The following is a 13,990-nucleotide window of genomic DNA, read 5'->3' on the forward strand; positions in this document are numbered from 1 at the left end:
CCCAAGTAAATTTCAAGTATGCTACCTTGATGGTTTAAGTTAGATCATTTCAAACATAGCTCCAAATGCAGTAAAAATCCTTCCAACTACCTTCATATGACGCAGTAGTAGAAATTATTTTTATAATATTAAAGTACAAGCACAGGGGCACCTGGGTAGCTCAGTTGTATAAGCATCAGACTTCTGCTCAGGTCAAGATCTCGTGATCTGCGGTCAGTGGGTTTGAGCCTGACATCGGGCTGTGTGCTGACCCCTCAGAGCCTGGAAGACTGCTTTGGATTCTGTGTCTCCCTCTCTCCGCCCCTACCCTGCTTATGCTCTCTCTCTCTCAAAATAATAAACATTAAAAAAATTTTTTTAAAAATACAAGTACACCATGGCATTAGTGAATACCTATATTCCTGAAATGTACATAAATTAAAGCATATTTTAAGTAATACTGAAAGAAAACTGTGGTGAAAGTTTTTTTTTAATGTTTATTTATTTTTGAGAGAGAGAGAGAGAGAGAGAGAGAGAGAGAGAGAATGCAAACAGGGGAAAGGCAGAGAGAGAGGGAGACATAGAATCCAAAGTAGGCTCCAGGCTCTGAGCTGTCAGTACAGAGCCCAATGTAGAGCCTCAAACTCACAGACTGTGAGATCATGACCTGAACTGAAGAAAGCCGCTTAACTGACTGAGCCACCCAGGTGCCCCTGTGGTGAAACATTTAATAGGGGAAACCTTTTGGCAATGAGAGCAATAACCTAATTTATGTGTATTTCCCACATATTTTCACACAATGGAGTTTTTCTTAAGGAAGTCATAATCCCTCCACATTTTTGGTCTGTGCTTATGGGCCAGAAACAGTCCTGTGGTATGAAAGAAATCTTGGGATTTCTTGCAGGAGCTCAAACCCTAGATGGGGATCAGACATCATACCACCTTTTCCATTTTATTAAGCTCTTTTCCTAGCTAAAACACCAAATATCCTCCTTTTCTCCCAGACTTTCAAATAAATTTATTGCTCAGAACTAGGGGCATGCAGAAGGTATGAAGCAGAGAGAAACTAGCTGGCTTACAAAGAATTCAATTCTTTATTTTCAATTCTATTATTTTTCTAGCTCAAATAGGCCAGTGTGATAAATGGCATGTTGGGGTGAGGGCAGGGAATCAATTTCCCTTAGTATTGACGTTTCTTTCCATGTGCAGAGACCTCAGTGTAACACTTCTGGATTTTCCCCATCCTTGCATTAATTGCTGCAGGAGAAGGGACCTATCTGGTTGATAAATTTGGGAAAAGTTAACCAGATATGCTTTGCTCAGCTTTTCCCTCTTCGTCTTAGAAGTGAGCTTCCCTTGGGGAAGAAAACGTTCCTCTGTTCTCACTGAGGGTGGATAAGTCTGTTTAATTCTACTCAGTGATGCCCCATTTGTTCACAGGTGTCTACTACATCTTCCAACCTAGTCTATATCAGTAACTAAGGTTAAAATTTCGTTCCCTTGAGGTGCCTGGTGGCTCAGTCGGTTAAGCGTTCAACTCTTGATTTCGGCTCAGGTCAAGATCTCACGGTTGGTAGGACTGGGCCCCACTTGGGATTCTCTCTCTCTGCCTCTCCCCCACTAACGTGCATGCACATGCTTTCTCTCTCTCTCTCTCACACTCTCAAAATAAACTTAAAAAAAATTGTTCCCTTATGTTTATACTTTTTCCTGTTTCTTAGTGGTTAATGAAAAAAAAAAGGTTGATATTTATTTACTAGGACTCCTAAGTCCCCAATACCATGTGCAAATTACATGAGCACACTGAAAAGCATTATTAATATGTCAAAACAGTATCACTAGAATTTAACTTCCATGATGGCAGATTTGTGGGGAGGTGTTTTATTTTATTCTCACTGCTTTATATCTAGTACCTGGGAAAGCACCTAATACACATTTTGTGGAAAGAAAGAATAAATGATATGAAAATAGATTGCTACTCTTGGGTCTTAAACTCATTATTGGATTTTGGTGTACTAACTAAGATATGTTCATTCAGTCAACAAACATTTATTTAAATGTCTACTCTGTGGGAAGCAGAGCACAAACTGCTGGCAAGAAAATGATGAACAAGATAGGTACAATATCAGTCTTCTCAGAAAATGCCAAAGCTTAACATTATTAAATATTTATATTACCATATTTTCTCACTTTAAAAACACATTTGAAAAGCTCCAGAAGCTGAACATTACCAGTTCCTTTCCCTGGCATCCACTGAAAAACTGAGAATCAGAAACGGGATCAGTGAGATATGATTGGAGGAGATTTAGCCGAAGACCTGTGGGAGGCTCATTAGTCATTTTTACTCCATTCTGTAGGATGGTTACTGGGAACTAAAGACAGAATAAACAGAGCATTACACAAGATAAGCAGCTTGAATCCCCAAAATTCAAACACTAGTTGGTTAAAAGTGCGTATGAAAGAGGACTCCAGAAATATATTTTTTTAAGTTTATTTATTTATTTTGAGAGAGAAAGAGGTGGGGGAGGGAGGGGCAGGCAGAGGGAGAGACAGAGTCCCAAGCAGGCTCTGTGCTGTCAGCACAGAGCCTGATGCAGGGCTCCATCTCACGAACCATGAGATCATGACCAGAGCTGTAATCAAGAGTCAGATGCTTAACCACCTGCGCCACCCAGGCGCCCCACTCTAGAAATATTTTTTAAGACCTCTTAAGGTTAAGCATTTAAGGCTTGATTAAGATACACAACGTTGGGTGCCTGGGTGACTCAGTCAGTTGAGCGACCAACTTCAGCTCAGGTCATGATCTCGCTGTCTATGAGTTCAAGCCCCACGTTGGGCTCTGTGCTGACAGCTCAGAGCCTAGAGTCTGCTTCAGATTCTGTGTTTCCCACTTACCCTGCCCCTCCCCAACTCATGCAGTGTCTCTCTGTCAAAAATAAATAAACATTTAAAAAATAGAAAATAAAAAAAGATACACAACATAGGGGTGCCTGGGTGGCTCAGTCAATTAAGTGGCCAACTTTTGATTTCAGCTCAGGTCATGATCCTAGGGTCATGGGATTGAGCCTTGTGTTGGGCTCCACTGGGCGTGGAGCCTGTTCAAGATTCTCTCTTTCTCTCTCTCTCTCTCTCTCTCTCCCCCTCCCCCACTTGTGCCCCACTTGTACATGCTTGCTCTCTGAAGTAAATAAATAAATTTGGCAACTTGTACAGAGCATATTGTGTGTTAAAAAAAAAAAAAAGTTACATGGGTGCCTGGATGGCTCAGTTGGTTAATCATCAGACTTTGGCTTGGGTCATGATCTCACAGTTCATGGGTTTGAGCCCCACATTGGACTCTGTGCTGACAGCTCAGAGCCTGGAGCCTGCTTCAGATTCTGTGTCTCCCTCTCTTTCTCCCCTACTCCCACTCTGTCTCTCAAAAAATAAACATTAAAAAAAAAACTTACACAATGTAAGAGATGACTAAATATACGTACTAAACTCCACATGAAATAAACATACTTTTGGAGAAGGATAACTTGTGAGCCAAAGCCTAAAGGATGGATTACAGACTTCAGGAGTAAAATCTTCACATATTTTTTCCAATACGGGCATCCAGGAGACAGCGAGGTGACAATTCTGTAGGCACACCCAAGTTCCTTCTTCTATCGCTGCTTTAATCATTTTTGTTGCAACTGGTCCTTGTCCTTGTCCCAGTGAAATAGCATGAAATTTATTTCCAGACATCGCTTTATCATTTGCAAATTTCAGCAGGCCTAAGAGAGCACAAAACATAGCTCCACTGCTTACTGTAAAATCATGAAATATACCTTATGTTTCAGTGTGCAGGCACATAACTGGAAGATTCCAGTTGCTTTTCCTTACATATACCAGATTTACTAACTGATCTACGATCATGTAAGAAATGGACATTGAGCAAAATGGATCATTTATAAGTTCCTAAAAGTTTGCAGGAGGTAGACTTACTGGCCATGGGATCTGCTCCTGGAGAGAGCACAAAAATTAAAGGAATGGTACAGTTTGAGTCCAAATAACTCTTTGTCAAATCAAATGGTGGAGGCTCCACAAACTTTTTCCCCAGTTTATCAGTTACATAATTTGTTATAGCTGGAGTTATCTGTTAAAGAGACAAAAGATATGATCTTTAGGTTAATTTTCATTTCACATAACAATTTTGATTATTACTGGAAATTAACAGAGAGTACAATTTGTCTAATGGTCAAGAAAATCATGAAACATATCATGAAGTGCTAATTTTTCTAATACATAAAAAGTATCTATCAACTGATAGGACGAGACTAACAATCCAAAAGAAAAATGGGCAGAGAAGATGAACAGTTAATTGAAATCATTCTGTACAGCAGAAACTGCAAAATGTTCCCATTTCTCTCCTTTTGGTGATACAACCTCAAGTTTTCCCAACTTTTCTTGTACCTAGATGTGGCTGTGTGACTAAGTTTTGGCCAGAGGGATACAAGTAGAAGCTGTATATGGAGCTTCCAGAACATATTTTTTTTATAAAGAGCAGTTTTATAAAAAGACCCCCCTCTTTTGGGGGCGCCTAGGTGGCTCAGTCAGTTAAGCAGCTGACTCTTGACTTCAGCTCAGGTCATGATCTCAGTTTTGCAAGTTCGAGCCCCATGTTGGGCTCTGTGCTGGCTGTGGTGCCTGCTTAAGATAACCTCTCCCACTCACTCCCTGCCCCTCCCCTGCTCTTGTGCTCTCTCAAAATAAATAAGCATTAAAAAAAATGCTCTCTTTTGCTTTTCAACAGATGTGGTATTTATGAGCCAGCTTCAATCTCGCTGATGAGGACCATATTCTAGGGGACTTTACTAGCATGAAAGAAAGAACTTGAATGTCTGGATGATCTCAAAAACAGACCTGCCCTGCCAGTCCTCAGGCATTTGCTCTGGGCTTACTTAAGAGAGACAGAAAGACTAACTTCTATTTTATTTAAGCTACTGTATTTTAGGTCTCTTTGTTATTACAGTGGCCTAGTCTATACCCTAACACTCATAATAAAAAAAATACAAATTATAACTATACTTAAATGCCATTTTTTGCCTTTCAGATGGTTATGTTAAGGGACAAAGATAGTCTCTGTCTATTGACCCTTAGATTGTTTCCTTCTTCATAGCAGGCTGAAACCTATTAGTTCAAAAGCCACTGACACCAAACTAAAATTTTTAGATATTCAATTATTGTAAACATAGCCCAAATAAGCAGATTTTTAGCCATTTACAGCCTGCCTATTTGCACCCAACATCTGGTAGCTATGGTAAATCCTAGGCTATAAAGACCCCCAGCCACTGTAGCCCTTCAGAGCTCTGATCCAGGGACTCCAAACCATAGTGCTGTTGATAAATGCTACCAAGACCCCACACAAGCCTCTTCTCCCTTCCCCCAAAGGAGTTTCTTTGCCGTCTTCCTCTTTGGAGTTGTGGGACCCCCAACCCCCAAATCCCAGCATCTGGAGAGACTCCTGCTATGAGGGGCTTCCACCTCTCAGCATGCAAACCTGTTCCAGCATCGTCCAGCATAGCTCTTGTATGCTACTGCCACCTTACGTCCATGTCTCTTCCCCGATCGGTTCCCAGATTCCTCAACCCCCTCGAACAGATTAGCAAAGATATAAAAGTTTGCCAGCATTCTGTGCGGGAAAATTATGGGTTAAACTGATATTCTCATACACTGCTGTGGAAGAGTAATCTGGCCTAACTTTCATGATGGGCAATTTGGGAATGTCTATAAAAGTACAAGTGGGCAAATCCATGGACTCAGCAATTTTATTCCCAGGACTTTATTCTGAGAGTTGCACATGGGAGAAATGACTTTTGAATAAGGTTATTTATTGCAGCATTTTTATAATTGTAAAGGTCCATCAATAGGAACTGGTTAAAGAATTTATGGTGTACACTTACAATGAAATAGCATGTAATTGTAAAAAAGAATGAGAAAGCTCTTTATAAACTGAGAGAGGAAAAAGCAACACGCAAAAACAGTGGATATGACTATTTGTGTTAAAAATAAATGGACAAAGAATTTGTGTGTATGCATATTTATATGTGCATAAAGGGGAACAAGAAGCAGATAACATTAGCTGCCTGAGAGAAAGGATGCCAACTGACTGGGAGGTGCAGATTGGAGGTCTATCTTTCACTGTACTCACGTATTCTTGTGGTTCAAACACTGTTTCAGTTTTGAGCCACAAGAATTAATTTAAAATAAAAGAGTGAGGGGCGCCTGGGTGGCTCGGTTGGTTGGGCGTCCGACTTCGGCTCAGGTCATGATCTCACGGTCTGTGAGTTCGAGCCCCGCGTCGGGCTCTGTGATGACTGCTCAGAGCCTGGAGCCTGTTTCAGATTCTGTGCCTCCCTCTCTCTCTGCCCGTCCCCTGTTCATGCTCTGTCTCTCTGTGTCTCAAAAATAAATAAACGTTAAAAAAAAAATTTTTTTAAATAAATAAATAAAATAAAATAAAAGAGTGATATTCATCAACAGTAGCAGCAGAAAATAAGTAGAGAGGTATTAGATATCATCTTCTAAATGCCAAACAACTTTCTAAAGTAACACTGTAGGAATTTGGTGGAGGGAGGAGAGATCACCACAGACTTCTGCAGTCCTGGCATAGATGGGGAAAAAGGACGGATCTTCTATATGAGAAATTTTGAGACGTTGTGAGCAATTCTGTGGGTTAAAACAGTGGAAGTTTCTCTTTTTTTCTTCAAATGTTTATTTATCTTAAGAGAAAGAGCATGTGTGCACAGGGAAGAGGCAAAGAGAAAGGGAGAGAGAGAATCCCAAGCAGGCTCCATGCTGTCAGCACAGAGCCCAACACGGGGCTCCATCTCACCAACTGTAAGATCACAACCTGAGCGGAAATCAATAGTCGGATGCTTAACCAACTGAGCCACCCAGGCGCCCTAGAAACAGTGGAAGTTTCAAGAAGATAAGAATGGAATGGCAGAAAAGAGGTATTATTAGCCAAGGTAACAGGACTATCAAGCTGTACTTCTGTCATTATTCTATAGGTATTGAAAGGCCACTGAAGGGTTTTCAAAAAAGACCTTGTAATGATGTAATAGATTTTTCTTCCTTTCTTTCTTTATTTTTTATTTTTTTTTTCAACGTTTATTTATTTTTGGGACAGAGAGAGACAGAGCATGAATGGGGGAGGGGCAGAGAGAGAGAGGGAGACACAGAATCGGAAACAGGCTCCAGGCTCTGAGCCATCAGCCCAGAGCCCGACGCGGGGCTCGAACTCACGGACCGCGAGATCGTGATCTGGCTGAAGTCGGACGCTTAACCGACTGCGCCACCCAGGCGCCCCTCTTCCTTTCTTTAATAACTTCACCTGGGCAATGAGGAAATCTTTTTTATCCTTTTACTATTAACACTATGTATAATTTCTATCTAGCACAGATCTTCAGTTGTACATCTTAAGGGAAGGGAGATACTGAGTACACAGAGACCTTGCCCCTCATTAATCTATGCACAGACCAGGGCCAATGTTCCCTGAGATGATGTAGCTGCAATGAAGCATGATAATTTTCTGTAGAAAAAGTACCTTGTTCCAGTAATTTAATATAAAAAAAAAAGTTATGACTTTTCTTTAAGATTTTGATCCTTTATGTAAGATACTCTAGGGAAGAAATTATGGAAACTTGAACAGACCTGGAGATAAGCTTTGTGGTAGTTAATTTTAAGTGTCAGCTTTGTTAGGGCATAGTACCCAGATATTTGGTCAAAAACTAGTCTGGCTGTTGCCATGAAGATATTTTTAAGATGAGATTAATTTTTTAAGTTTATTTATTTATTTTGAGAGAGAGAGAAAGAGAGAGACAGCGTATGGGAGGAACAGAGAGAGAGAGAATCTCAAGCAGACTCCACACCAACAGTGTGGATCCCAGCACAGAAGTTGAACTCATAAACCATGAGATTGTGGCCTGAGCCAAAATCAAGAGTCAGAGGCTTAACTGACTGAGCCACCCAGGCCCCCTGAGATTAATTTTTAAATCTGTGGACTTTGAGTTAAGTAAATCACTCTCCGTAACGTGAGTGGGCCTCACTCAATCAGTTGAAAGGCTAAAGAGAAAAAAGACTGTCCTCTACGGAGGAAGAGGGAACTGTGCCAGCACACTGCCTTTGGACTAGAGCTGCAATATTGATTCTTCCAGGTCTCCAGCCTGCAGATTCTGGACTTACCAGCCTCCACAATCATGTGAGCCAATTCCTGTCAATCTCTGTTTCTGTCTCACCTATCCTATTGGTTCTGTTTCTCTGGAGAATCCTGACAAACAGAGGCTTTAACTGAACTTAGTTTAATTTGATTCAGTTCAACTCAATTCAGTGACATTTACTGAAATATCCTATTATCTTCTAGGCACTGTTTTAAGTCCTGGAGATATTGAGCAAAATAAGACATGGGTCCTGACTTCCAGAAGCCTAGAGTGTAGTGGGAGACACTGACAAACAAACCGATAATTATTGTATATTCCAGCATGGTAAGTGCTGTAATGTTTACGCACAGGTTCCCAAGCATGGCAGACTAGGCAATTACCCCATACTTGGCATTGAAACAATATCTCCATTGGCCATCAGGGAGCCATTCTGTGGAGTGCAAATTAGGCAAGAGTTTCCCAGATGCAGAGCTAATCATTCCTAAGTTTCTAGTGAACAAGGGAAGCTATAGGCGATAAAATAATGAATATATCATTGTTTTGGCCTTAAAGAGACTATTGTCCAATGAAAGGAACATATATATACATACAACTATTGGGTAGGAAATAATGAGTTAAGTTTTAACAATGTACAAAGGTCTTTGAAGTTAAAATAAGAAGAAATACTCAGGAGTCAAGTAGTTATGTAAACTTCTGTTTGAATCTACTCAGAGCCTAAGTGAAGCATTAGATAATGCTCCTTGTGAAGCTTTACTAAAAACATAAATGTAAAAAAAAAAAAGAAAAGGAAAGGAAAAAAGGAAAGAAAAGAAAGAAGGGATCAGTGCAATTCTTTCAATATCTCATTTTATACATGGAGCTCAGAAGGGTGAGGTGACTTTCTCAAAGTTCAAACTACATGTATAAACATAGTTTTTTGGTTTTCTGCTTAAAAGTTTTTCTTTTGAGGGGTACCTGGGAGGCTCATTTGGTTAACCATCTGACTTTGGCTCAGGTCATGATCTCATGGTTCGTGGGTTCAAGCCCCACGTCAGGCTCTGTGCTGACAGTGCAGAGCCTGCTTGGGAATCTCTCTCTTTCCCTCTCTCTCTCTCTGCTCCTCCCCCATTCCTCCTCTCTCTCTCTCTGCTCCTCTCTCTCTCTGCTCCTCCTCCTCTCTCTCTCTCAAAATAAATAAACTTAAAAAAAATAAAAGTTTTTCTTTTCTAACACCATAATCGCCTTTCTTGAATGTGTGAAAATCAGAACTAGCCTGTTTAATTCACCAATAGAAAGATTTTTGTGTCCATTAGCCATCTGTATGTCTTCTTTGGAAACAGGTCTGTTCATCTCTTCTGCCCATTTTTTACCTGGATTATTTGTTTTCTGGGTGTTGAGTTTTGTAAAACAGTATGGAGGTTCCTCAAAAAGTTAAAAACAGGACTACCTACCATCCAGCAATTGCACTACTCAGTAAAGGATACAAAAGTAGTAATTCAAAGAGGTACATGCACCCCACCTCCATGTTTAACAGCAGCACTATCAACAATAGCCAAATTTTGGAAAGAGCCCAAATGTCCATTGACTGATGGATGGATAAAGAAGTTTGGGTATACACACACACACACACACACACACACACACACACACACACACACAGGAATATTACTCAACCATTAAAATGAATGAAATCTTGCCATTTGCAATGATGTGGATGGAGCTAGAGAGTATTATGCTAAGCAAAATAAGTCAGACAGAGAAAGACAAAAGCCATATGATTTCACTCATATGTAGAATTTAAGAAACAAAACTGATGAAAATAGGGGGGGAAAGAGAGGCAAACCATAAAATAGACTCTTAACTATAGAGAATGGAGAGTTGCCGGAGGGGGTGGTGAACAGGGGAGTGGGCTAAATGGGTAATGAATATTAAAGAGGGCACTTCTTGTGATGAGCACTGACTATTGTATGTAAGTGATGAATCACTAAATTCTACACCTGAAAACTAATATTATACTGTATGTTAACTAACTGGAATTTAAATAAAAACTTGTTAGAAGAGAAAAAGATTTTTGTGCATGTTTAAACTAATAAAATTATGACATGTATAAGATTTTCTAACACCTTTTACTTCCAGCCAATATGGTCCTTTCTGCTAACAGGGACCAGATTTACCCTCCCACATAAACAACAAAAATGGGCAAAATTAAAACAAAAACAAAAACAAAAACAACCATTTTCAGACACTGAGCAATTCAGACAACAGGTGGTAGAGGACTTTGATCTCTGCCAAAGAGGAAACATACAAGGTGAGTTTGCTTAGGCTTTCTTCTGGGAGGTACATTTCAGCCTGTGGAACAGGAAAAGCCATTAAAAAGCAGAGCAACACAGTGTTGCAGAGTTGGGAAGACAGGAAACTCTTAAACTCTGGTTTAAGGAGGGAGGCTACTGGAAGTTACAGAGTTCAGAGTAGAAGGGAACTACCCAGAATCTGCCTAACAGTACCCTTGTATCTCTGCTGAATGCTGTGGTGTGGAAGCATAGGCCAAGCAAAAAGTGGCTGGGAAGCTATGAACTGGAGATCTACAGAGCTACCAGAGTTCATGCAAGGCGGGGAATCATTCAGGTTCCCAACTGCCATAGTGGAGAGCTCTTGGTGATCACTGGGATATTCAGTAAAGTCCCCAGAAGAGTCACAATTTAGTAGTGGAGCTAAATTATCTGTTGAGCTAAACTATCTGTCGAGAAAAGGCTATTCTACACTTGTGCTAACAATTTTTTTTAATTCTTTAATGTTTATTCATTTTTGAGAGACATAGAATCTGAAACAGGCTCCAGGCTCTGAGCTGTCAGCACAGAGCCCGATGTGGGGCTAGAACTCAGGACCAGCGATATCATGACCTAGGCCAAAGTCAGACACCCAACCGACTGAGCCACCCAGGCGCCCCAAAATAAATGAACTTTATAAACAAACAAACAAACAAACAAACAAATAAATAGAAATAATTAACAGAACAGTCACCTATAGTATAATACCAAGCAGTCTAATGCATATCTAATTGGAAACATAAGATTGGGGTGGCAAAAAATATTTGAAGAAATAATGGCCAAAATTTTTCCCAAGCTGAGAAAAACTATAAACCCATATATCCAAGGAGCTCAATGAACCCCTCTGAGCATCTAGAATGAGGGCTAAAGAACCAAATAACAATTACTTTAAACCTAGAACAACTTCTGTTTTTAAAATTTGAGCATAGTTGACATACAATGTTACCTTTGTTTCAGGTGTGAAACTTAGATTTGATAAGTTTATACATTATGCTAAGTTCACCACAAGTGTAGCTACCATCTGTCCCATTACACTGCTTTTACAAAGTCATTGACTGTATTCCCTTATATTGTGCCTTTTATTCCCCAGACTTATTCTTAAATGGCAAATTAGCTGGGTTCGAAATAGAACACATTTGTCTTTTACCTTATCAGGTCTTAGGCACCGAAGAATTATTATCTTCTGTAGTTCATTCAGTCTTTCATCCATTGGTGCTGGAAATTTAGCATTATGTGGCTCTTTACTGTCATAGATTTCCCGCCATTCAGTTATATGTTTGCAAAAATGTTCCCTAATGGAAAAAAAGCTAATTATTATTTCACTGGCAGATAATTTAAAAAGATATTGTTAAACAAGGAGATTACAAATTTACCCATCCTTACTCAATTCTAAATCATCAAGTTTAAACAAATACCTGAGTTCTTTGAAGGCAGGAAATTCACTTGCCCGACAAATTTCCTCCCAGCTTTTATCTGATAGCCAAGTTGGGTCAGGATTTTTCTCAGTACTCTTAAGACTTACTCCTCCAGTTAAAAGAAACATCAGTTCCTGGTACTCAATCTCTTTCTTTGCCCTGTATTCCCAAAATAAAGACTGCTGTAAATTGCTGATTTTAAAATGGAATGAAATCAATTTCTGCTTCTATAGCCTCAATGAAATAATCAGAACTGATTTACCCTACTGCCATAAACAACTAGAAAACTGGAAAAAATGAATGAAACGACTGTTTCTGGAAGTTATACAATAGCCAGTGCAACACTGCGGTCCCTGAAAAAAGGGAGACAAATATGATTGTCCAAATCAATCGCTATGATTGCCCCAGCTATTTGCCTGGAGGCACTTCCCAGACTATAAAACAGAGAGGTGATCAAAATCAGAACCTGATAGTATTGTTGAGTTGAATGAACAGAGACCAGCGTTAAGGAAGGCTCAGGTGGTAGAATCTGTAGGCTGAGTCCCAGAGAGGAGGGAGATACATGGAAAAGGGCTTCAGAAATCTGCATGGGTATCCTCTTGATTCAATTGCTAAACACTAAGTCATATGTGAATAGGGTAAAACTCCAGGAGACCAGGCAGAGAATATCTGGGAAGCTGTAACCTGAATAGCTCCTGAGCTTACACAGAACTTGGAGAAGTGAATTCTTACCAACTAGAGATAAATCTTTGTTAAACACCAGAGGAATTCAGAGGCAACATCAGAGGGATCACGCCTTAGTAGCAAAGCTAACCTAGTTTTAGAATTAAGTCTATTCTAGAGCTACTGTAAGAAAGCTTAAAAACAAGCCTTGGAAACATCAAACTAATGCAGTAATTTAACTACTTGCGAAAGTAAAGTCTAATGCTTTTTAAAGGAATTAAAAGCCCTTAGTATTTATCAATGTAAAATTCACAACATCCATAACCAGGAGAAAAGATCAGTCAATAGATACATAGAATGATAGAGATAATACAACAAGAAGACAAGAATGTTACAAGAGCTATTACAAATATGCTGAAGGAGTTAAAGCAAAACAAATGTAATGAAGAGAGAAACAGGCCATAGAAAAAATAACCAAATGCAACTTCTAGAGATAAAAAGTACAAAATCTAAAAGAAAAATTCAGGGGCACCTGGGTGGTCTGTTGGTTAAATGTCCAACTCTTGATTTCAGTTCAGGTCATGATCTCTTGGTTTATGAGATAGAGCCCCACGTGCTTGGGATTCTCTCTTTCCCTCTCCCTCTGCCCCTCTGCTGCACACTCACTCTCTCTCTCAAAATAAATAAAAATAAAAGAAAAATTCACTGATTTCTTTCCAGATGTAGAGAAACCGAAAGGATTCATTGCCAGTAGACATACAGCATTAGAAATGTTAGAGAAGTTTCAAGTAGATGGAAATTTAGATCAACACAAAAGAATAAAGACTGCCAGAAATAGTAGCTATGTAGGTAAACATAAAAGACTTTTTTCTTATTATTTAAGTGTCTTTAAAAGATTATTGACTACTTAGAGCAAAATAACAACATGCTATGGGATTTATAATATGTACAAGTGAAATATATGACAATAATAAAACGAAGGCTAGGAGGAGAGAGTTGGAAGTAAATAGTTGTAAGTTCTTATACTATATGTATATATATATGTATATGTATGTGTGTGTATATGTATGTGTGTAAATATATGTATACATATAAAGTTTACCTGAAGATAGACTGTGATGTGTTAAAAGGTATACTATAATCCCAAAGATATCACTACAATAATAAAACAAAAAATTATAGTTAGTAAGTTAACAAAGGAGATAAAATGGAATCATAATAAGTACTTAATTCAAAGAAAAAGAAAATGAGGAAATGAAACAAATGAGGAAAAGAACAGATGTGCAAAACAGAAACCAAGTTGTAAGATGGTAGATTTAAACATAACTCTATTATGTCATTGAATATAAATGGTCTAAACAATTTCATTAAAGGTAGTGATTATCAGATTGGACAAAACAAATAAGACCTAACTACATGTTGTCAACAGAAATACAGCTTA

The 13,990-nt window shown here is 39.1% G+C and overlaps 1 protein-coding gene across 4 annotated transcripts in view; it reads right to left on the bottom strand.

The window, feature by feature from the left end:
- The window catches only part of DNAH12 (dynein axonemal heavy chain 12), a 220,239-nt gene that overhangs the window by 20,064 nt on the left and 186,185 nt on the right, over positions 1 to 13,990 (bottom strand). For all 4 annotated transcript variants that reach the window (XM_045493288.1, XM_045493286.1, XM_045493287.1 and 1 more), the window contains 5 exons: positions 11,887 to 12,045; positions 11,619 to 11,763; positions 3,949 to 4,099; positions 3,484 to 3,737; positions 2,211 to 2,351 (listed from right to left, as the gene is read on the bottom strand). In XM_045493288.1, the coding sequence (XP_045349244.1) occupies positions 2,211 to 2,351; positions 3,484 to 3,737; positions 3,949 to 4,099; positions 11,619 to 11,763; positions 11,887 to 12,045 (850 nt within the window). The remainder of the gene's footprint in view (positions 1 to 2,210; positions 2,352 to 3,483; positions 3,738 to 3,948; positions 4,100 to 11,618; positions 11,764 to 11,886; positions 12,046 to 13,990) is intronic.

Source organism: Leopardus geoffroyi, chromosome A2 (assembly GCF_018350155.1).
Source record: "Leopardus geoffroyi isolate Oge1 chromosome A2, O.geoffroyi_Oge1_pat1.0, whole genome shotgun sequence".
NCBI lineage: Eukaryota > Metazoa > Chordata > Mammalia > Carnivora > Felidae > Leopardus > Leopardus geoffroyi.